The sequence below is a fragment of the Microtus ochrogaster genome, chromosome 22 (genome assembly GCF_000317375.1).
Source record: "Microtus ochrogaster isolate Prairie Vole_2 chromosome 22, MicOch1.0, whole genome shotgun sequence".
Taxonomy (NCBI): Eukaryota; Metazoa; Chordata; class Mammalia; order Rodentia; family Cricetidae; genus Microtus; species Microtus ochrogaster.
Window position 1 is genome coordinate 11916822 of NC_022023.1, and position 23155 is coordinate 11939976.

At 48.3% G+C, this 23155-nt stretch overlaps 1 protein-coding gene across 3 annotated transcripts in view; it reads right to left on the reverse strand.

Moving 5' to 3' along the window:
* Positions 1 to 4757: 4757 nt before the first annotated feature.
* The window catches only part of Homer2 (homer scaffold protein 2), a 92941-nt gene continuing 74543 nt past the window's right edge, over positions 4758 to 23155 (reverse strand). For 2 of the 3 annotated variants that reach the window (XM_005357669.3, XM_026784348.1), the window contains exons 5-9: positions 19108 to 19247; positions 15135 to 15291; positions 12766 to 12876; positions 11891 to 11971; positions 4758 to 10963 (exon numbers count right to left, since the gene is read on the reverse strand). In XM_005357669.3, the coding sequence (XP_005357726.2) occupies positions 10775 to 10963; positions 11891 to 11971; positions 12766 to 12876; positions 15135 to 15291; positions 19108 to 19247 (678 nt within the window). In that variant the 3' untranslated portion in view covers positions 4758 to 10774. The remainder of the gene's footprint in view (positions 10964 to 11890; positions 11972 to 12765; positions 12877 to 15134; positions 15292 to 19107; positions 19248 to 23155) is intronic. The other variant, XM_005357670.3, reaches the window with a different exon arrangement.

Consider the following 23155-nt stretch of genomic DNA (forward strand, 5'->3'; position numbering starts at 1 on the left):
TCCAGGGCTCAGAGACAACATGAATAAAGGACACAGAGAACAGTCCAGGGCTCAGAGACAACATGAATAAAGGACACAGAGAACATGCAGCAGCCGGACCTCTTCTTGGGGGAGAAGAGCCAATAAGAGAGACGGCTCAGTGATTAAGAACACTGGCTGCTCTTCCAAAGGTCCTGAGTTCAATTCCCAGCAACCACACGGCCACATGGCCGCTCACAACCATCTGTAATGAGATCTGCTGCCCTCTTCTGGTCTGAAGGCATGCATGCAGACAGAACACTGCATACATAATAAATAAATCTTGAGGGGAGGGAAGGGGTCTGGAAGCTGTTCTAACTCCAGGGTTTTGCAAGAAATCTCTGGCAGCTTTGCGTGAGAGCAACCAGGACTCCTTTTGCTACTCGGTGAATTGATGTCCCGGGGCAAACACTCATCTGGTTTATGGAACAGACCCTTTGCTTACCATTAGGCATCACAACCTGAAGCCGGGCAGAAGATGCCTTAGAGAGGGCCCTGGAAGGCAAGGGCACAGAGGCACTGTGGTTGCAGCACAGGGCATCTGAGCGGGCCCCACGTTCCCGTGTGTGTGTGGGTGGGGGGGCATAGCAGGGACTGGGCAGAGGACATTGCTGTATGGGCTGCTTCCCACATGCCCCCTCCCCAAACAACCCAGGGAAGATGTAAGCCCTCCCCAAACCATCAAAGACTCACCTTGGGAGAAAGACAGAACCCAGAATTGCACAAGCCTGGTGCAATACGGCTTAAAATAAAAACTAAGTGAAGGCTCAACAGGTCATCTTTCCTCCACGCCTGAGCCGAGGGCTGGGATTCACACCTCCCACACATTTGGGAAAAGGTGGTTGTGCCTGGCGCAGACTTCGCTGTGTGCAGAGCCTGCTGGATTCTTCTGGAAAGGCCTGCACTAGTAGGATAAAGTCTCCGAGATTGGCTTTCTTTCCCGTATCCAGGCAACCGGCGTCCATTCTCACTGCCTCTCTCGGAAAGCTAGTTCCCTGTCCAAGAAAAGTGCATCGTGGAGAGGGGGAGAGGAGCCACAGTGTGGCCCATAGTGGCAGAAATGTAACATCAGCTGTGTGCAGTGGTCAACCCCTAAGTGTCCCTATGCGTAGGACGGTCCCCGCAACAGGAAGCAAACATGTTTAATGCTCAAAAGAACCTCCATTCTGTTCCGGAAGCTAGGGAGCCTCCACCTGGACTGGCACCCTTGGTCTGCCCTGGAAGGGCATCAGCCTGCTGGAAGACGACCTGCATTTCCAAACACCTCAAGGCACAAGGGTTTCCAAGAGGTTTTTGTCATCTTAAAAACATACACAAAGATTCTGGTGAGCTGTGTGTGTATTTCTACATAAATAACTCTATTACAACGAAGCCAGGAAAAACCAAGGGGACGAGCCTTTAAGAAAGCGATTGGTCATTTTTTTATGGCAAACAAAAACACACAAGCAGAAACGACAGTGATAATGGGAACAAGCCTTTCTTAGTCTTTAATGAATCAAGTAAATAAAAATTAAAGGTCCATAATAGTATGTTTAGTAAGGTCAAATTGATACACATAGGTCAAATATTGTTGCTTTCAAAGAATATACTTTCTTCAACTTCCTGGGGGACTTATTAAAACTAAAAATCTATCAGGTCTTAACAAAATGTTAATGAACTCCAAAACACGCAGGCCATCGTCCTCTTTGACAGCAAGGTCTGTAACAAATGTTAAAAGCCAACAGCAACAAATACCCAATGATCTGGATTTAAAACAACTCCTCAGTAAAAGGCAGCCTCCACTCTGAAATGGTAAATTATTTATAACAATCATATCATACATCAACATTTACGGGATACAGATATGTTCAGAGGAAAGGTCACAGTCCTGCAGTGTGAGTTAGTGTGCCTTTCACTGACAAGGAAGTCAAGATGGCCTTTAACTTGAAAAGGTGGGAAAATGCCAGGGGGAAGAAAAATAGGAAAAAAAAAACCCCAACAACCATAAAATGATAAAACTAGGAATTTACATGTAAATTCCAAAGCTGGTTCTTTGAAAAGATAAATGAAAACTGACTAATTATTGAAAAATAATCAGAATAACAATGAGAAGCATAGACACACAGCACTAAGGGGAAAATAACACAACCCCATGTCAACAGATCCCAAAAACTTAAAGACAGTTATCATTAGGGAAAATTTAAATTTATCAAAAAAATCTCACAGAAGAAGAAACTCTGAAGAGACCAATGAACATGGAAAAAAATTTTTTAATTATCAAAAGATTATTTCTTTAAAAGGCACTAGACTTGGACAGTTTATGCTTGTTATAAAAACTTCAAAGAGCAGGGAGTTCTGAATATTACTTGAACTATCCCAGGGCCTATAAAAAGATATAGAAAGTGTCCCAAGATATAGTTTAAAGGAACTTCACATAAAAACACCTGACAAAGACATCAGAAAAACCACACTCATCTCGTTAATAAGATATGAAATTCCAAAATAAAAGGAACCCACCAAATCAAGAAGAGTATTCTCATTTTAACGCTCTTCGTTTTATTATACAACTTTTATAGAAAAATCCGAAAGCACAAATAAGACAAAGTAAAAATGAGCCAAAGACCAAGCGATCGCGAGTAGCCACTGTTAACTCTGGAAGGAGATGCCTGGTAAAAGGGTAGCTTCTGTAGAAACAGGAGAGGGCTCTGCTAATATTCCCACCCCCACTAGGACCACTCATCCTGAGTCACGACAGAGAAAAATCATTTGATCAGCGCGACAGGAGTTAAGATTTGCTTCCTAAAACCCCAGTATCCCTTACTGTGGTAAAATTACCAGCAAACTAGAGACACAGGAGCATGGCTTGAGCATCCAACACGGAGTCACACGTGTGCTGCTGGAAAAGACTCACCAGGGGGAGGGGCCGTGGAGAAGCATGTTCCAGACCAGCACAGTCATGGACAAATCTGGACAGAAAATTATCGTCACTAATCAAAACTATCACCTATGAAGAAGGCGAATGGCCTCAAGAACAAAAGTATTAGGATGAAAAGAATCATGACTGGCTGAACACAGATGATGTAAACCTGTTTGCCGACGCACACTTCCACGCAGAGGTAAGAATGAGGTAGATGGATGCTTCCTGGCGGCCAAGACCTTCCGAGAAAAGGACGTAAATAGCAGAAGGGCTGTATCAGACTGTCAAAATGATAAAACACCTGTGTGTGTGTGTATGTGTGTGCACGTGCTTGTGTGAGACAGAGATAGTGTGTGTGTGTGTGTGTGAAAGAAAACGAGAGAGACAGTATGTGTGTGTATTTTACATAATTGTTGAGGATCTTGGATCAGAGGGAAATTTGACTACAGGAGAGACATTGATTTTCTACAGTTTCTTCGTGTTTACATTTATGTAACCTGTATGTAGCGTCCTCAATTAGAAAACCAAGGGGAAGGATTTCCATTAACAATGCAGTATTATAGAGTAAACTGTTGAAAAAGATCTCATTTACAACAGTAATCACAATAAAAAAAATTACCTTTATTGGAAAAAATACACCAAGGGACATAAAACTGGGCATTATAAATTTCATGAAACGAGAGAGGTTATAAAGATGCTACTTCTTTTGTAATACAGAAATAGTAGATAATTCAATTTCCAATGGTTCCAGAATTTATAAAATGGTCCCTGAATTTCTTCGGTAAATATTAGTATGTAAAATGGACTAGGAAATTTAGAAAATTTCATTAGTGGGAATTTTAAACCCAAAGTTAGGATTACCAAACACTATAGTACCAGTACTAGAATATACAGGCAGGCAACTCAGGAAAGTCTACAGCCACTAGGAGGGTGGGGCCAAATAATAAATATGCAGTTTGATAACAGTAGAGAATGAATCATTCCCCCTAGGTGATGCTGTGCAATTTAAAATTAAATTGCGAGCAGAATAGAAAGGAAGCTTTTTTGTTATTGTTGTTTTATTTTGTTTTGGAGACAGAGTCTCACTGTGCAACCCTGGCTGGCCTGGGACTTCTTATATAGACCAGGCTGGCCTCGAACTCACAGAGATCTGCCTACCTCTGCCTCCTGAGTGCTGGGATTAAAGGCATGTGCCACACACCTGGCTGGTTTTTTGAGACAGGATCTCTGTAGCCCAACTGGTTCTTAAACTTGCTGTGCAGCCAATCCTTCTGCCTCCACCTCCCAAGTTCTGGGATTACAGGAGTATGCCAGCACACCTGGCCTAGATCAGGGGTTCAACAGATGAAAAGAAACAATGAACACACAAGAATAATACACGAATGTGTAAAACATACTAGAATTAGAACTGGGAAGCCTTTCGCAATCGTGACAGCAAAGGACTAACTATAAAGAAAAAGACAGAGTTGACTAAAAAGGTTTCTTTTTAATGTTTAAGCATTTTTTTCCTAAGAGCCATAATACAACTTTAATTTTTATACAACACTTCTGAAAAAACTTTGAAATCAATGGGACTGTGTGTGGTGGAGCAAGCCTGTAACCCCAGCACGGAAGGCTGAGGCAGGAGGACCGCCACGAATTTAAGGCTAGTGTGGTCTACATAGTGAGGTTGCAGGCTAGCCACAGTTACAGAGTTGAGACCTTGTTTCAAAAAAAACAAAAACAAAACCAAAGATAAATAAAAGGGGTTGGAGGATGGAGAGATGGCTCAGTGGTTAAGAGCACTAGCTACTCTTTCAGAGGACCAGGGTCTGGCTCCCAGCACCCACATGGCTGCTCACAACCTTCTGTAACTCCAGTTCCAGGAGATCCGACGGCCTCTTCTGGCCTCTTTGGGCACCAGGCATCCAAGTGATGCTCAGACTACATGCGGGCAAACACCTATACATTAAAAAACCAATCGACGCGACTGCTAAAGACCTTAGAAGAAAGCTGGCCAGAGATGAACAGAAGACACAAAACATATAGTCTAATAAATATTTCTGCCAACAAGGATCATCTTTTAATAAAAAAAAATGTAACTTTGTTTAGCTCCTGCTCCATGCTAATGTCAGTGTTACAGAGGGAGCAGGGCGCTCACACACATTGCTAGTGGGGGGATACTTGGGGGACGTATTTCTGAAAGGCAATTTGAAATATGTTTAAAACCCTAAAAACATGCATGCCTTTTTTCTTACTGGTTAAAACAGGGGCTATGTTATGCTGCAGTAAAAACACCAACCCTGAAATCCCGGGGGTAAAACCTGTAAGGTTTATCTCTGGCTCGGACCACAGGTCCACGTAGGTTGGTGGGTGGGGTGGAGAGAAAGGAGCAGTCCTGTACACTCACTCAAGGACCCAGGCTGGAAGACGGTCTACCCCTGGGATGTCACCACTCGCTAAGGCAAAGGATCAGGGACACTCTACAGTCCTAGCTCGCGTTTCATACGTTCCTTCTGCTCCTATCACATTGGCTGGAATCACTCACAGGGCTCCGAATCACTGACCACAGCGGGGCTGGTGAGTACAGTCTCTCATGTCTAGGAAGGAGAGGAGCCGCGGTCTGGAGATCAGGGAAGACTGGTTTCAGTGATGGATTCTAAAGTCAATATTCTGAACGGTTTACAAAGATGTCAGGGACAATTTCATGGCGTCCTGACTACAAGGGTAGAAAATTGGAAACAGCTTAGACATCCAAGGTATGATCCACTCAGCAGTTAAAAAGCAGTAGTTTCGTATCTATCAATGGAGAAGTGCATTCACGAGCATCGGAGGGGGTGACTGGGTTACGTGAAGAGTGTGCATGAGATGGTGTGGTATGTCACGGAAAAGGAACGGGAGCGGCTGTGCAGGGAAGCTGACGAGCCACGCGTGTTAACAGTGGTTACAATCAGACGGTGGCACAACAGGTGATTTTTGTTCCTTTTATCTTTAGTTTCTTTTTGTAAAAACAAGTATCTATTACTTATATTCCAAAAAAGCATTTAGAAAGAAAAAAGGTGTTACTCATGAAATAGTTTGCTTATCCAGTCCATACTTAGCACTAAGCTCTTATGGAGATGAGGGAATGCCTTCCTGCTGTGACATCACAAGACACTGCACAAGGGATGAAACTCAGGCCCTCCTATCAAAAGAGATAAGAGATATTGGGGAGGGGAAGAGGGAGAGGGAGGGGAGGGTGGAGACAGCATCATATCCCCACCAGCTGTGAAACATCAGTCTCCTGCCAATCTTTCGACAAAGTGCACAAACGTGGACTCCACTGTGGCCCACTGTTAACACGCTGGGCTTCTGGAGGGGTCCCTGTGGCCCAGAGGCCACTCTGCAGCAAGGGCTGCACTGTCTGAGACCCACAAGGCCTTGTAAGCGGAGTCCAGAACATTCAGCATCACCACCAGAAATACTACAAGACTCCTCCTAGTTACAGAGCTGTAGCTGATCTCTCCTAGGTGTTACCCCGGCTTTCTGTCAGGCTGTCTTCCCCAATGTGCACACACACACACACACACAGACATTTGACACAGCTCAGAATTCCTACCAAAGTAGGAATTCTTGACAGATTTGATTTTAAAGAGGGAAGGTGTAAGGAAAAGACATGAAGTAATTCACACTCCTGCTCAGGGCTCTGCTCCACGCCGTCACACCCACTGTCCCCAGAATATCGTCTATTTCTTTGGGGAAGCCACGTACTCAGAAATCTTGGTCTATTTAAATCATGCCTACCACTCAAAATATGTACGGACGGACGTTGACTGGAAAGCTTCCGGTTTGTGTTGCAAGTGCTTCAAACTCCAGTGGGGTCCCCCTGAATTTTGATCGTAACTTGTAGTGACTTACTATCAGTTCTTAGCAAACAGCAGCGGCTGGCGCTCCCTGAAGGGGAGCTCCTATCGGGTCGCCTCCTTTCCAAGAATGCACCTGGCTACTACACCTGAGGTTCACATTGGGTCTCGTTTGCAGTTGCCCCTGGGGTCTGCAAGAGAGGGGAGTTGTCTATAGGAAAAGAGCCCCCGCAAAGTGGACACGATGCTTTACGGTCACTCACGGACTCTATGACACGCCACCCTTTGTCTTACATCCAATGCAGTACATGCTGCCCATCACATAGCTGAAGTCTGTGGCTGTGGAGCCCGCAGATGGGAGAGCAGCCGCCCCTGAGGGCAGCTCATACGTGCAAACCGCTCTAAGCCCTGGACAAGCAGCGCCTCCCCAGCTGTGGCTCATCCAGACCGACCACCTCTGGGCGGGAACACCGTTTCTGTCCCTGCAGTCAAAGGCCTGGCTGCCTCTTGAAAAAGATGAGTGTGCACCCATGAAAACCATCAGCAGAGAACTTAAAGCCAGTCTGTGTTCTACCAAACTGGCCTCTCAGAGCACAGAGGTTACTGAAGAGTCCCCTACAGACCAGAACCATTCAGAAACGGGCCTCGCTATGTCTGGTCAACAGAAGCGTGATCGGCCTCAGTCCCCTGCCGGCCGTCCTGCGCTGTGGACACACACTGAAATAATACAGTGTGCTTTTACTAGGGCAGATGAATATTTATTTCTTTTTGGCATCTAAGAAACATCAAAGGAGAACCGCGATACGGTTCTGAGGAGAACAGTAAACCAAGGTCCAAGAGACCCCAAGAGCCCGTGCTGCTGGTCACAGCTGGGGTTCCCTGGGCACGCCTCTCTGCCTCCACTTCCTGCTGATGATCTCTGCCAAGTTCTCTTCCCCCAATTGAGGTCTCCAGTGACAGCTCTTGGGGGGGATGATCTGAGGGCTAGCAAGGCTCTGTGTGGCTCTCCCAATCTGCGCTTCTAATTACATTCCTGAGGCCCCAGAAGCAGGTCCTGTCCCTACCAGCCTTACGTCAGAAATGCATATGGCTTACGGTTAAAGAGTTTTCTGAGTTTTTCTTGGCCTCTTTTAGGCCCCCCGTGTGAATGGCTGCAGAAAGCCAGCAAAGCAAGGCACAGACTGCCATTCTCGAGTTGTCAGGAGAGCTCAGGGGACACCTGGTTCGGAGGCGGCACACGGCGGCAGTAATCGCCGGGAGCCAACAGCTCATTGCACCTGCTCAGGGTCTGAGGTCATGACGACCGTCCCAGGACTGGGCCGGACATCACAACTGGAGGCATGTCCATCAGTGCGAGCGGAGACTGGACAATCAGTGGCTCATCTGCTCTGTACAGAGCCTACCTTTTGCAGGGCTGGAGGTTGTATTTGGGGCCAGCCTCCTGTTGGCCACCCAGGCTGTTTCTGGGTCACGACTGTTCTTAGAGCAGATGAAGAGACATGAGCTCTTTAGAGAAAGCAGGTGGAGGGGAAGATCAGGGCTTAGTCTCACACATGTTTGCTGCCGAGCCTAAATCACCCTGCGAGAGGTCCCTAGCGCCTCAGGCTCCTGGGTTGCGGCAGTTTGGGGGATACCCCAAAACTCTCGTTTCCCCACCTGCTGGCTACAAGAAGCTGCCAGACTCTTCAACGGCTCACAGCAAGGATCATGGACTCGACCTTACAGTCAGCCCACTGTGGTACTGACTTCCAGAACTTTCTGCATTTCCATTTTCAGCGCTTTTGTAAGTCACTGCCATGCAGACGAAGAAGGGGCTTTAGCAGCTATGTTCATACGGCCCTGTCACCGGCACACACCCTCGCCAGCCAAGAGCTCCTACTACATGTCTATGTCTATCTACCTGTGAAGCCCAAGATGAGGATCCCGGCGTCTGCTGCTCCTGGGCAGCCATGTGCCCAGGCTGCTGACAGACAGGGAGGCCAAGATGGTCTAAGAAGAGAGCCCCTTACCCAGGCTGGGTCATAGCCAGCCAAGTCTTTGTTCCCTAGTGGACCAGCACGAGCTGCTACTGATGAGACCTATTAGGAGCTGCAGGGGAAGTCAGGGCCAGTCACACCCAGGGTGAATTACATCACAGGTGACCACTCCCATTGCACAAGACACCACAATTTGACGGGTCCCCCTTAACACACTTCAGCACTCCATATCGCCAGCCTCCCTTCCTTTCCCATCCCAATAGAGTTCCATGACCAGAGTGACTGCTACAGCAGAGAAAGATGAGGGCTTGGAAGTCACCACGGGGCCTGGGTGGCAGACGAGCCGGCCCGGCCCCTTCCTCAGGCTGTCGGCATGAACCAGAGTTCATGCAAAGTCACGAGGACGAATTCCTAACTGTGTGAATTCATATCTAGAGGGTTCTTAGAGAGCTAGGGAATACCAAAGTTCCCCTTGACCGGGGCATTTAGAAGGGTATCCCATGGACATCTCTCTTAAGGACGGATGCCTATGGGTGGACCTCAGTGCCCAATGGCCCCACCAAGAAGTCTGTGAGAGGAGAGCTTTAGGGCTCCAGGTCCTTCCTTAGCAGGACCTAAGGGAAGGCAGACCCGGGCAGAGCAGAGCTGCTCTGTCACCAAAGCCAAGGGCTGCCACCTGAGCAGCTCTCTTACCCTCATAGCCTGTAGGACATCTTCTCGGTCGTTCAAGCCCATTGTAGGAACCTGGCCGAGCTTCTAGGCCCGTGGCAGCTCCTATCCCAGGCTCTCCCAGGATCCTAGAAGCCTCAGACTACAGGCGCTCTGCCTAGAAGAGAAGGTAGTTCCATGGCAATGACCTCTATGGGGATCACGGCTGGGCACCCTGCAGGAGGGTCACTCTATTGCCGGTGTCCCTCCTCAGAGCCACGTGTGGGTTTGCCTGCAGCAGACTGCATTCCCTGCAGGTCACCTCTTCAGCCCAGGGAAGATGGTGCACGATTCCACAGGGCCTGAACTCTGCTGTGGGATCCGATTAAAGCACTATATGTGTTTAGTTGAACGAATGTTTATTAAGCACCTGTGATGTGCCCAGCACTATGCTAAGCACACTCCTGCATCCATTCCCACAGCGTAAGCAGACGCCCGGAAATAGAAACAAAACAAAAACCAACCAACCACCAACAAAAAAACCAAAAACAAAACAAAAAAAGAAACACAAGAAAAGAAACATTGCCGCAACCGTAGTAATCGGGGGAAGATGGGGCACAGTGGGTACAGGTGAGTTCCTGTCTATAGGTACACCCCAAAACTTCTGGGTTTTCTTCCCTCTGGTAAAGTTTCCACTGAATGGTTCCTTTCAAGAAGGGACGCCTGACCTACAGTCTGAGGGTTACATGTAGCCAAGGATAACCAAGAATATGCCCCAACACAAAACAGTAAACTGACTTAAAACATTGTAAGGTCGTTTGTTTGTTGTTTGTTTGGGGTTTTTTTTTTGACAATTATTTCTCTGTGGAAGTCAATCCTTGAGTGTGATCTTTATGGATGACGAAGCTGTATCACAACGTCAAAAGGTTAGACACATCAGCTGAAGCATCAAAATGCAGACGGTGGGGGGGGAGGCAGAGAGATGATCCCCTCATGTGCCCCATGGACTAGAATCTGCCGGATAGTCACACACCCTGAATGCTACTCAGTAGAAGGCGCCCAGTGGCCTGTTGTAAAGGATATTGATAGTTGGATTAGAAAATACTCCCCCACCCACCCAGTTCATAGGGTTGCAACAGCCCTTAAAAAAAAAAATAAAGATATAAACATCCCTGCCTGACTGGGTAAACGGCTAAGGTAGACCGAGTTCTGGATTCCTGAGTCAGAAGCTTCCAGTTGCCCACACCTCACGAGGCCAGAGAAGCGAGAGAGTGTCTATCCGGGAGGACTGGGAGGACAGCACAACTGGTCTGGAGACAGACAGGATGCACCTGCATTGGCAGAAGCGACACAAATGGAGGATGTCCTACGCCTACGTCACCTCACACACACACGCTCGCCAGGCCTGGCCTGGCCTAGTTATCCGCGCCCAGCTTGGAGAGTCCTCGGCGGAAGTCATGGAGGTCGTCGATCTTGCCATCCAGCACCTCCAGGAAGCTCTTCAACTCCCCCTTCAGGTGGCGCTGTCGGTATTTGCTCTCTTCGATGTCTGTCTTTAGGGACCGCACTTTGTCTTCCAAGTTTTGATTGTCTCTTTCGGCCGCCTGGCGAGACAAGAGGGAGAAGGGTCTGGAAGACAGCGACGGATGGAGGATGGAGCTGCCACTCAAGACGTCAGTCCTGACGGTTCTCCAGGAGGAGGAGTCAAAGGGGTAGCTGACCAACAGCTGGCCTGAACACCTCAAGCAGCAAGCAGAAATACAGACTGCAAGTTCTACCCAGAGGGCTTCCCACAGACTCCAGCAGAGAAGATCGGAAATCTGGGCCCCAGTTCTGGAGCAGTCGGCGGAGACCGCCTTTCATTATATCCTACCAAAGCCAGAACAAGGGGACAGTGACGTGGCTTGCTTCCTTGGCCCCACGAGAGCACTCCTTGGCCTCTAGCTGGCCAAGAGTCCTTTTGTGAGGGAGGACGCTTAATGCCATAGAAGAAGAGCTTTATCCTGTGGGCATGAACTACGACTTTCTTGAACCTGTGCCCAGAAACTGGTTATAGACACAGCCCTGGGGTTGTGTACTTTGGTAAAGTGTCCTATGTGTGTATCAAAGGGACCCCTAGGGGTGAAGAAAGACCAGGAAGCTGGTGCAGATTGAAGGTCAGTACCCAAAGTCACAGGCTGGGGAGAGGCCAAGGTGGCCTTGTCCCCGGACCCTGTACATACGGGGTACACATCTGTCCTTCCTAACCAGCTGTGGTTCTGCAGGGATTTTTCTGTGGGCGAGGAAATAGTTACACACACTCTGGTTGTGCACAAGACCCTTTGTGTAAATGGGAAAACCAAAAACCTAACACTGGCGAGGCAGCCCCCCGGGGTGTTTGTAACACACAATTACTAGCATCTTTTTTTTTTTTTTTTTTTTTTTGGTGAGGAGAAACCCACCCTTGACCCTCCTAGATGCAAAACTGAAGGAGAGTGGAGAGATAAGGGATATGCTTATCACCTCGGGACCAAATCACACAATCACCTTACCTCTAGCTTCTCAGAGACGTATTCACACTCGGACATGAGCTGAGGTATGATCTCACTCTGTTTCCGGAGGTCTTTTAACTCCTGGGGGAGATAAGACAGTTTTAAACACACACACACCCTCTTGGAAATTGCTGGAGCTGTGTGTGCAGTAGCGGGTACTGTTCCCAGAGCCTGTCTTGCTCACATGGACAACAATGGGCGAGCACTCTTCTGAAGCCTCAGTGACCCTCAGGGTGTAGTATCTTAGATGGATCATAGCATGAAATCTGTACCCACGGACATTGCTGTTCTGTTGTGGGAAAAACTGAGGCCTAGGGCGGTTTCGTTAACTTGCCCGTGTTCCAGTGTTGTGGGCTTAACTTTCTCCCTCCCAGAACGCAAATGACTGTGAGAATGGACATTCTATTACGTGAGGTTGGCTCCAAACGCTCCTTCTACTGGCGGCTCATCTTTAACACCGCGTGGGGCTTTTGCTAAGTCTCCTGTCTCTTTTCTTCCTTCCCAGAGAGCCTCTTAGGTATACCAGGTTGGCCTCAATGAAGACGGCCATTGAACTCCTGATCTTCCTGCCTCTACACCCAAGTTCTGGGATTATAGGTATGTGCCACCATAGTGGTTTTATGAGGTACTGGGGATCAAACCCCAAGACTTCATGAATGCTAGGCTAGCCCTCTACCTTCGGAGCCACACCCACCACCCTCGATTCTCTCCAGAGAGTCATAGGCACAATGCTACAAGCTGAGAAGCTGAGCCATGGTGTGAGTCCTGAGTCTCTGTCCAGGCGGTCCCAGGGGTCCCAGGGGTCCCAGGTCACCTGTCGTATCCTTGAACAGAGATCACAGAGGTCGCCACGGCCTCCAGAGCTCCTAACTCACCGTCTCCTTTTCCCGGAGCTCGGACTCCAGCTCCTCGATCCTGCTCTTCAGCTCGGTGTTCTTCTCCTTCTCCCTGTTTATCTCACTGCACTGCTCTTCCAGCTGCTCGATCTTAAAGAACACGACAGTTCAAGCACGAGCTCGCCAAGACCTCTTTTGTGCTTTCGTCTCAAATGAGGCATAGGCTACCCCACTTCCATACTCTCCACAAACAGGTTCCATGCAGCTCCCCTGAGCCGTCTGGCTCTGCTGGCCTGAGGCCAGGGCCAGTACATCATGAAAGGCGGCCTACGTGCTGGGCTTCTGGGTTTCTTTATGACCACATAGGAGTAGGTTCAGGATTGCTTTATGGATCTATCACAGGCCAGAGGTCTCCTGAACCGATCTGCTTTCCCCAAGAATGGCTTTGACATCGCTTTAATCACGTTCAGAATTACTTGGTTTCATCTCAAGGATTTGAGAGGGCAGCGGAATTTAGCAACGTTACTGGACAGGAAGTCAAAGATCTCTCAATCGCTGCACATTGAGGTGACCCCACCCACTGAGACACAGCAGGGTCCTGCCTGGGGAGCAGTGTAGGGGGGTATCATCTTCAAGACGAACTAGTACAACCCAGGACTGCATCTTCTCGTGGGCTTGACCCTGCAAAAGGGCTAACCAGGCAGAGGGGGCATACAGAGCCCTCAATACTGACACCGTCATCAGTTGCTCAACGTTTCTTGGAAACCTGAACTTGTGTGCCGAGTGGATTGCAGGAGCAGAGCCAACATACAACCCACAGCAGACACCCTGCGTTGCTACACCCAGACAATGCCAGTCTTTGACAGGAGGCCTCTTCCCAGCAGTGGCCACACCAGCCCTCAGGACCTGAACCCTCAGCCCCCTGACACTGATGATCCCAACTTCTACCGCCAGCCTGAAACCAGACCCAAAGAGCTCATGCTAGGGAGGCCCGAGTCCTCCCAGGCTCTGGTGACGTTACCCCACACCTCTGGGCTCTGGTGACGTTAGCCCTCATCTCTGGGCTCTGGTGATGTTAGCCCACACCTCTGGGCTCCGGTGATGTTAGCCCACACCTCTGGGCTCTGGTGACATTACCCCCTCATCTCTGGGCTCTGGTGACATTACCCCTCAACTTTGGGTTCTGGTGACATTACTCCCTCATCTCTGGGCTCCGTGACATTACCCCTCATCTCTGGGCTCCAGTGACATTACCCCTCATCTCTGGGCTCCAGTGACATTACCCCCATCTCTGGGCTCCAGTGACATTACCCCTCATCTCTGGGCTCCAGTGACATTACCCCTCATCTCTGGGCTCCAGTGACATTACCCCTCATCTCTGGGCTCCAGTGACATTACCCCTCACCTCAGCACTGCATCTGACTATCATGACCAGAGTGAGAAACCATCTGTGCTTACACAGGAGTGATCCATCCCTCCCGCAGCAGATCAACCCAGGCTCAGACAGGAACACACAAACTCAGCAGCTGGCCCAGCGCCCTGACTGTCGGCATCCTCACCTCAGGGATGGAAAAAGGACATGAGGCAGCTCTGTGGGCAATTAGCACTCAACAAAGGTGGCAACGTGGGGTCCACCTCAGTGGCTCTGCACAGGCCGGTCAGGGCAAAGGGCACATGGGGGCCAAGGGACAGGTCCCCCCAAACCCTGCACTTATGGAGCATTCTCTGAAGCCCTCTGGGCTCATCATAGTCTAAACAGAAACCGGAGATCCTCTACAGGGGCATCTCTGAGTGTCCCAAACTACTGCATCAATGCCACAGGAGAACAGAGGAGACCGACCACAGGGTTGGTTACAGGGAAACTTTGAGCAAATTTAAACCCCCAGTCATCAAAGTGAGACAACAGAAAGCATTACACAGTTGGCGCCCATCTTTTTCCTCTTTCAACATAGATTCCTCTTTTTGCTTTCAAATTTATATTTTTGGAGATAATGACTTGGATGGGAGCAGAGTTTCTGTGCAAACAGACTCCTCAGCATTCTGGATCAATTTTCTCAGTTAACCTTGGTTTCCCTTTCCTCCACTGGAGAGCCCAAGCCACAGACACAAAGGGACGGTCACCTACAGCAAAGGCCAGCCTGGGAGGAATATGGGGGAACCCTTGAGAGGGGGTCTGGTTCACTCATCTCTTCCTCAGCAACAGAAATTCAAAGCCGATAATTTACATCATCGATGTCCTACTAAGAAAGGAAGATGTTCAAGGAGAAGGTAAAAATGTCTTCTCCTGCCCATGGGGTGAGGCCACAGAGAGAGAGGGAGGCGAGAGAGGAGAGAGGCCAAGGGCCTTCAGTGACCCATCTCCGGCTGCCACTGCGGCTGGCCAGGCCCCAGGTCCTGCCGAAGCCCACCTTGCTGCGGAGTCGGTCATTCTCATCACGACAGATGGAGAACTGCCTCTTCCACTGCTCCACGCTGGCCGCCGACTCCTGCAGGGCTGTGGTCAGCCGGGCGTTGCTCTCCCGCAGGGTCTGCAGCTCAATCTCCCACTTCTTCACATTGGCAGCACTGTAGGAGTGACAGGTGACGGCAGAGATTAGGAGCAGTGTTCAGTGTCCGTCACCCTGAGCCTCCATTTGCTGGGGAACGGGAACTCTGCCACCCCTCCGCTCACCCAAGGGAAGCTCAGCCTCTTGTCTCGCAGTCAGCACCAACTGCCAAGGGAGGACTGGAGTCTCTCTCTAGTGTGAACATGTCCCCTGACCCAGCCATTTTCTTGAAGAGTTGCTTTGAACACAGACCAGGATAGCTCCATCCTTAAGAGCCTCCTATTTCACCTTTGATTTCTGTGCTCGGAGAAGAGCCTCCCAACAGTGAGGATCCAGGTTTTCTCAGCCATCACACCCTTTTGTCCCCTTTCATTTCTGTCTTAGAGTCCAGCACGGAGTGTAACCTCACATGATGGAGCAGAGCTGGACAGGACAAAGCCATAGAAAGTTCTGCTGAGGGTTGGAGTGACAGCTTCGTCTACAAAGCGCTTGTCACATGGGCATGAGGGGCCGAGTCTGATGTAAAAGCCAGGAGCAGCGCACATGTCTGTAACCCCCGTGGTGGGAGGCAGAGGCAGGAGGATCTCTGGGTCTTGCTAGCAGTATAGCCCAGATGATTGATGACCTCTAGGTTGGGTGAGAGATCCCACCTCAAAAAAAAAAAATCACAACAAACAGAACAAAACGGGAGCCAGGCATAGTGATGCATGCCTTTAATTCCAACACTGGAGAGGCAGAGGCAGGTGGATCGCTACAAGTTTGAGGCCATCATGGTCTACAGAGCAAGTTCTAGGACAGCCAGAGCTACAGGGAGACCTTGTCTTAAAACAAAACAGAACAGCAAAAATGGGGCCGGATAAGAGTAATGGCTGTGAATGCAAGAGGACCAGAGTTCAAATCCCCAGCACCCATGGAAAAGCTGGGCATAGGCGGCCACATGTGCCTGCAATTCTAGCTCTGAAGAGCAGAGTTGAAATCCCCAGCACCTATGGAAAAGCTGGGCATAGGTGGCCACATGCAATCCCAGCTCTGAGGGGCAGAGATGGACGCATCACAGAGACCGGACGGTGAGCCAGCCCAGCCGAATGGTGAGCTTCTGGTTTCATCAAGGAACCTTGACTCAAAAACTAAGGTGAGAAGTGACAGAGGAAAATGCCAGCATTCCCTTCTGGTTCCTCTAAGTACACATAGGTGCAGGCCACCCACTTGTGTGCACATGCCCCAGACACACAGACACACGCAGAAAGTCAGTCTCGCTCTCGACAGACACAGTAATTCCGTGTTCGTCTCCGAGGTAGATGACTTCTGAGGAACAACATACAAAGTTGACTTTTGGCCTTCCGTACATATTCTCTCTCTCTCTCTCTCTCTCTCTCTCTCTCTCTCTCTCTCTCTCTCTCTCTCCCCCCTCAAATGCATGCACACCTGCACACACAGGAACGTGCAAACACATACACAAAGAGAATTTCTGCCCAGCAGAGAAATGCCTATTTTCTAATGACTTATAAATACTCTATACCTGAGCCATATGTTATCTTTCTAGCTACCGCCTCACGAATCTATGATGTGACTGGAAAATGCATGCTTTCAGCTTTAAATGAGACACAGTGAATAAAAAAATCCCAGCAAAATGTTTTTATCTGATGAGTTTTAGAGGTGATGAGTGTCAGCTAAGTGACAATTTAGGGGAATAGCTTCGTGGCTATTCCTTTACCTTTCTTTGCATTGAACTCAGATTTAAAACATTTATTTTTGGGGTTGGAATATTTTCATCTGGACATCCCACTGTGACTTAAATAACCAAAAATAGGTGAGAAAGGAGGACTGGTCAGCTTTGTCTTTGAAGCATCTAAAAAGAGGCGGCATCCAGACGCAGAAGGTGGGATTGAAAAGTCTCCTGTGCTCTCCGGAATTTCTAGGTCAGCTCACAGGAATTAAGTTCCATATGGCAGCCAGGATGCTGGTAGCAATGCATGGCAGCCCTTTTGGGGTCTCCAGCTGGGCTGCGGCGGGCTGTGGAGACTATCTGCAGAGGTAAGTGCAAACACAGCAGTCCTGGGACCGCGGGCAGGGAGTCACTAGTTTCCTCAACAGTCCAGCGGGGAAATTAGACGGGACGGGCCTGAAGTCCCGTCTAACATGTCTGACATGGGGAAGTCTGGAGAGAGGAGAGAGCCCTCTTAGCCAGGACGAGGAAACTGAGGGCATCTTGCCAAAGCCCTCAGCTAGGTGCGCAGAGTAATTCTGAAAGTGTCAAGCCAGTCCTGAAGACCCAGAAACACAAGGGCAGCTTGTGCTGTTATCTGACATCTAAGACTTCTTGGTGTCAGTATTGGGATCATGCTAACGGGCAGAACCACTTAGAAGAGACCAAAACCTTGTGAACAACCCAGGCTTCTTACCCCTTCTTGGCTGAAAGCGCCTGTGTTTGAAGTGAAGTGGCTGCTGTTTCTGATTTTATCAACACACTATATTCACGCTGTATGCAATAAATATGTAAGAACGATGTGTTAACAACAAATATTTTTAAAGATCTGTGGTTTTATTCGTGTGTGTGTGTGTGTGTGTGTGTGTCATGTGTGTGCCGGGGTCTCAGAGGCCAAACGAAGTGCTAGGTTCCCTGCCATGGAGTTACAGGCAATCACGAGCCACCAGCGTGGGCTTTGGCAACAGAACTCATGTTCTCTGTGAGAACAGCAAGTGCTCTCAATGCTGAGCCATCTTTCTCATCTCCATACATTTTCCCCTCTCTTTTTCCCCCATAAATATTTTTAAAGACAAGAAGTAACATATCTTTCTGTTAATTTTTTTTTTAAATGTGTAGCCCAGGCTGGCCTCGAACTCGTGATCCTCCTGCCTCTGCCTCCTTCAGTAAATCCTACCAGCGTGCGCCACCACAACTGGCTGTGTTAATTTTTTCATCTGTGACCCTCAGAAATCACTTTAAAGAGAGAGGCGTTTATGATCCCAGCACTGGCGAAGCCGAGGCAGGAAGACCAGGGGTCCAAGACTACCCTGAGCTACAGAGTGAGGTCAGGGCTTGCTTACTTGTGTTAAGACCCTGTTTCAAAACAACAATAACCACGTGCTCCATGCCATCCTGGACATTCCTCACCAATGTTTTTCAGTTATTTATTTATTTTGGTTTTTCGAGACAGGGTTTCTCTGTAGCTTTGGAGCCTGACTTGGAACTAGGTCTTGTAGACCAGGCTGGCCTCGAACTCACAGAGATCCGCCTGCCTCTGCCTCCTGAGTGTTGGAATTAAAGACGTGCGCTACAACTACCTGGCTCCAGTTAATTTTATAAAGAAAACCTCTTTTCCAAATATTCTCCTAGGAATGCTATTTATTTTGCGTGATCTCATTATTTTTCATGGTTTTAGAATTTTTTAAAAGCAGAACTGAAGGGCATTTTCGCCTAGATCTGAAGCCCAGCTTTAACAGAAAGGCACCGGGCACTCCTGAGAGTGTGGCTGAGGGCTTTTCAATGACAGCTGATGTTTCTTAGGATTTTATAGACTTCTCTGGGGTGTTTAACTCTTTCTTGTCGAAGATGAATAAATGTCAAAGGTTCCTCTTCACAAACAAAACACAGACTCTCTCACACGCATTCACACATAAGTATATCCTTCACACACACTGGCTCAGACTGACACACTCATACACACTGACTGCCACTGGTCGGTGGCATCAACTGGTCTTCATCCTCCGACCAGGAGGTAAACTGAGGCACAGAGCAGGACAGTCTTCTCTCCCGACACCCTGCCCAGCGGGAAAGGCCTCCAGGAAATACAGGCATAAAGAAGAGGGGGTGTGGGTCGGGAAGCCGCCTCACCTCTGTGTCAACGCGATCTTCAGCTTGTCATTCTCAGACTTGAGGTGTGTGTCGGCCGGGCTGGCATGTGAGGCCTTCTCGTCGTCCGTTCCATTGACACTGGATGCCTGAGTGGAAGACGGGGTTTCACACCCAGATTCCTGGCCAAAGTGAATTATCTTCACATGTTACTGCTTGTCCTTATATTGGCAGCAAATTAGGCATAATGAGAAAATACGTGTTTATGAGTCTGGACAAACAGATCATTGAACCAGAATGCAGTGTAGACTAGTCAGCAAAAAGGTTGACCAAGACATCCAATCCCAGGGCCCAAAGTGAACACGCCACAGGAAGTTCATAAAGCCTGCAATTTACTGATGAGATAAGACCTGGGGCCATCACTCACAGATTCTTAATTCAGACTTTATGTTCCTATTTCTTGTGTTCAAGCTCTCCCAAGCTTGAATGTCCAGTCTCCTGAAATACCCTGGCACAGAAGTTACAATTGTCAAAGGGGTTGCTATATTCAATAAGGAGCCCCAGGAGTAGAAAATCCTTGAGGCTACAGAAAGTATCACAAACAGAGACAATGTACAGCTCCTGGCAAGGAGAGCTAGATCAACACATTTATTAAAAACACAGGAACCAGATATGGCTTCAATACTGTTTAGCATCCTTATGAATATCCTGAAGTGTCTTTTTGTAATAAACCAAGCCACCAGGAGGAAGAACTTCATCTAGTCTTGAATAAGATCTGAGATCCTATTTAGCCTCCAGTAGGCACGAAGGCAACTAAAGGCAGCACGAGGAGAATAATGCATAAACCTGACTAACTTAAATTTCTGCATTACAAAACAGAAACCATAAACAAAATTAAAATGCAAATGAAACCCCAGGGAAAATATACGCAGTAGGCATTGGAAGTGAAATTTAAATATCTTTTCTTGAGTCATTTTTTAAATTAAAATTAAGATTTTATGTACATGCGTGTAGGGTGTGCGCACAGGCAAACGCACACAAGCGTGCATGTGCAAATACGCATGTGGAGTCAGGGACAACTCCCAGGAGCCTATTCTCTTCAGCTGCAGGGTCCTTGGACTCAACTGACGCCATTCAGTCCATTGGGCTTGTACGGCAAGTGCTCTTCCTGCTGGGCCATCTCGCTGGCCCAAGACTCCTCAATTTTTAGAATTATATACTGAGATATTTTTGGATGTACTCAGTTATCTTGGATTTCCTTTAAAACATGGGACAGGGAACAGAAGGGGAGGCCATAACAAAACAACTGGTCACTGAGGTTCATGATTCAGTATACATCCAAGTATCTAAAGTCAGCAGCCGTGGCTGTCTGACCAAGGCTTGCATATGATCAAGCCAGTCAAGAGTCTGGCATGGAGGGTGGGGCTCAGGGGCCCCTACACCTAACTAAGGAGCTGCTGACAGGTGGTGTCTTGTGGAGGAGGGAGATTGAGTTTTCTTTAAGGGTGTGGCCCTTGGTAGGTCAGCCACGCCCCAGTGGACAATCTCACATCCGAAAGTATAAGGGCAGCACAAACTGGACTTGGTGGGTTATAGAAAGAAATAAAGGAAAGTAGGAAGGAAGGAAAGGAGGAAGGGAGGGAGGGAGGGAGGGAGAGGGAGAGAAAGGTCAGAAGTTAGGAGGGGAATTGAGGGTGGATGTGGGAGGGGTTGGGGTGAATATAATCAAAATCTATTGTATGAAATTCTCAAAGAATTAATAAAAATATTGCATTACATATTTAATAGTATACAACTTGTCAAATCAACAAGTCTTCTTAGTGAGGTGTGGGACGGGAAAGTCTTAGTCACTGCTGGTGGGAGGGAGTTGGAACTGATCATCGCGGTAGGCTAAGAGCAGACACCTCAACAGACACCTCAAGTTTCCATCTCGGAAATTTATCCTGCAGAGAATGATCAAATGCTCACAGATGGGCAGGAAGGCTTACAGCCATGGTATTTATGTTAATGAGAAAAACAAAACAAAACAAAACTAGCTGCCCCAAATTGTAAGAGGCAAAGGAATACATCATGATACAAACTGGAATATTACCTGGGCAGAAAAGCAGTTTTGAAAGGGAATACTGGAAGTCAGGAGGAAATGATCGTGACTTACAAAGTATTTTCGTCAATGGTTAAAAGGAGTAACAAAAATGTACTAGAGAGATATACTAAAAACACACATTTTTATATACTACCGACCTATCCTTCCGTGGTGGCACAGCACACAGGTGTGTGTTTGTTCTCTGGTGACAGGGTGGGAACTCAGGGCCTTGTGCTCGTCAGGCGAGCATTCTGCTCCTGAGCTACAACCCTAGCCTGAGAGCGGGCCGGCTTCATTGCTTTCTCGACAGCAAGCTATGCTGTATTTCTTTTGCTCTACCACATGCATGAAACCTGTAAGTGTCTTTGTACTCTGACTGCATAGCAATTTTCAACTATTTGAAAAACGTGGTTAGAGTGTTCATTCGTGGGAAAGATTCAGGAAGATCGGCGGCTGATTGTTGAAAGGAAAACAGACACCATCAGCGAGGATGGATAAAAACTAAGGCTTACGAGACAAAACCTCATTTCTACTTAATATCTTATGAGGCACACTTTATCTATAAAACGTGGTATTCAGGAAAAGACAGTGTGTTAGAATTCTCTACACCAGGAACCATCTCTGTAGCTTTAAATATGCATGGGGCGTGGGGGCTGGAGAGATGGCTCGGTGGTCAAGATACACATTAGTCTTCCAGAGGACCCCAGGACCCCAGCATGTGTATAAGGAATTTCTAATAGCCTGCAAACACCTGGTTCCTGTGGACCTGATACCACTGCTCTTCTCGGTCACTCCTCAACATGTGACATACAGATACACATACGCTAAATTAAACACTAAATTAAAAAAAGAGAAAGATAGAGAAAATGTCTATAGTTTATACCCACATTTCCAAACCACGAACTCAGCCTGTGTGATTACTCAATATACTCCACTGAGTCAAATTCTCACTTGGATTAAGGATTACTAAGAAAGGTCCAGGGAAGTTCCTGTCCATCTGAGGCCTGGCATAGATTCCGTCCCATAAACCCACCCGGAGTGTCTTTTACTATGGCAATCCCAGGACACAGTGTGGGCATGTACCTCAAGACAGGCCTGGGCCTTCCCCGTATGGATCACCCCAGCCACCAAGTCTGCCACAAGCCTGTGCCCTGGTGGCCTCTCTCACCCTGAGTGATTGCTGGGTTCTCCCATCAGGGCTCTTGCTCCTGACCTTCTCTTTAACTTACTTCCTAGGCCCTGATGATTCTGTTTGGCTCATGGCCAGGTCGGGGTTGAGCATGACTACTTCAGTGTGCCTGGTCTTCCTGGGAGCTGCCCCCTCCCGCCAATCCTTCTCATTGTACCACAGCTGCCCAGGCCAAACCACCACCCCCGCGCCCCCCTCCCCGCAGCCTCCTGAGACACAGTGAGCTCTTACATCGTCCTCACTCCAACTCCACATCACTAGCCATATAACAACCCTGATGTCTGCTGACCGCCTGCCTAGTCAATGAAATGGATTCCCCGGCTCACAGCATCTCTGGGCTCTATCTCCACACCTGATGCCGAAGTGTGCAAGGCAGATATCCAGGTTGTCTGGCTCAGCCACCCCTGCTCCTACCTATAAGATGGCCAAGCCTTCGCTCATCAACAAAGACACCAGGCATGCTGGTAATTTTCTAACTCTCAGGTTAAATGGGTCTGTTATAGCCATTATCACCACATTTTTAAGCAGACAGGCTAATCAAATCCTGGCACAGCCAGATCTCTGCAGACTTCTAGCTTGCAGGGGGCGGAAGCACCTCCCACCTATCTTTTGTTAAGATGGGGAGAGGCTTGGAGATCTCTCCCTGAGAGCGGTTGTTCTAGTGAGCAGGAGGCACCCACAGCACTGAAGAGCATCCCACCCGTGGACTTCCCAACAGTCAGTAAACACTGCCTCACCACTCACACCGCCTGTCCTCAAGGTTGCTGGAATTCTAGAAAGCCCAACACTGCCCCTGATCTAGCAGGATGGGCCTAACA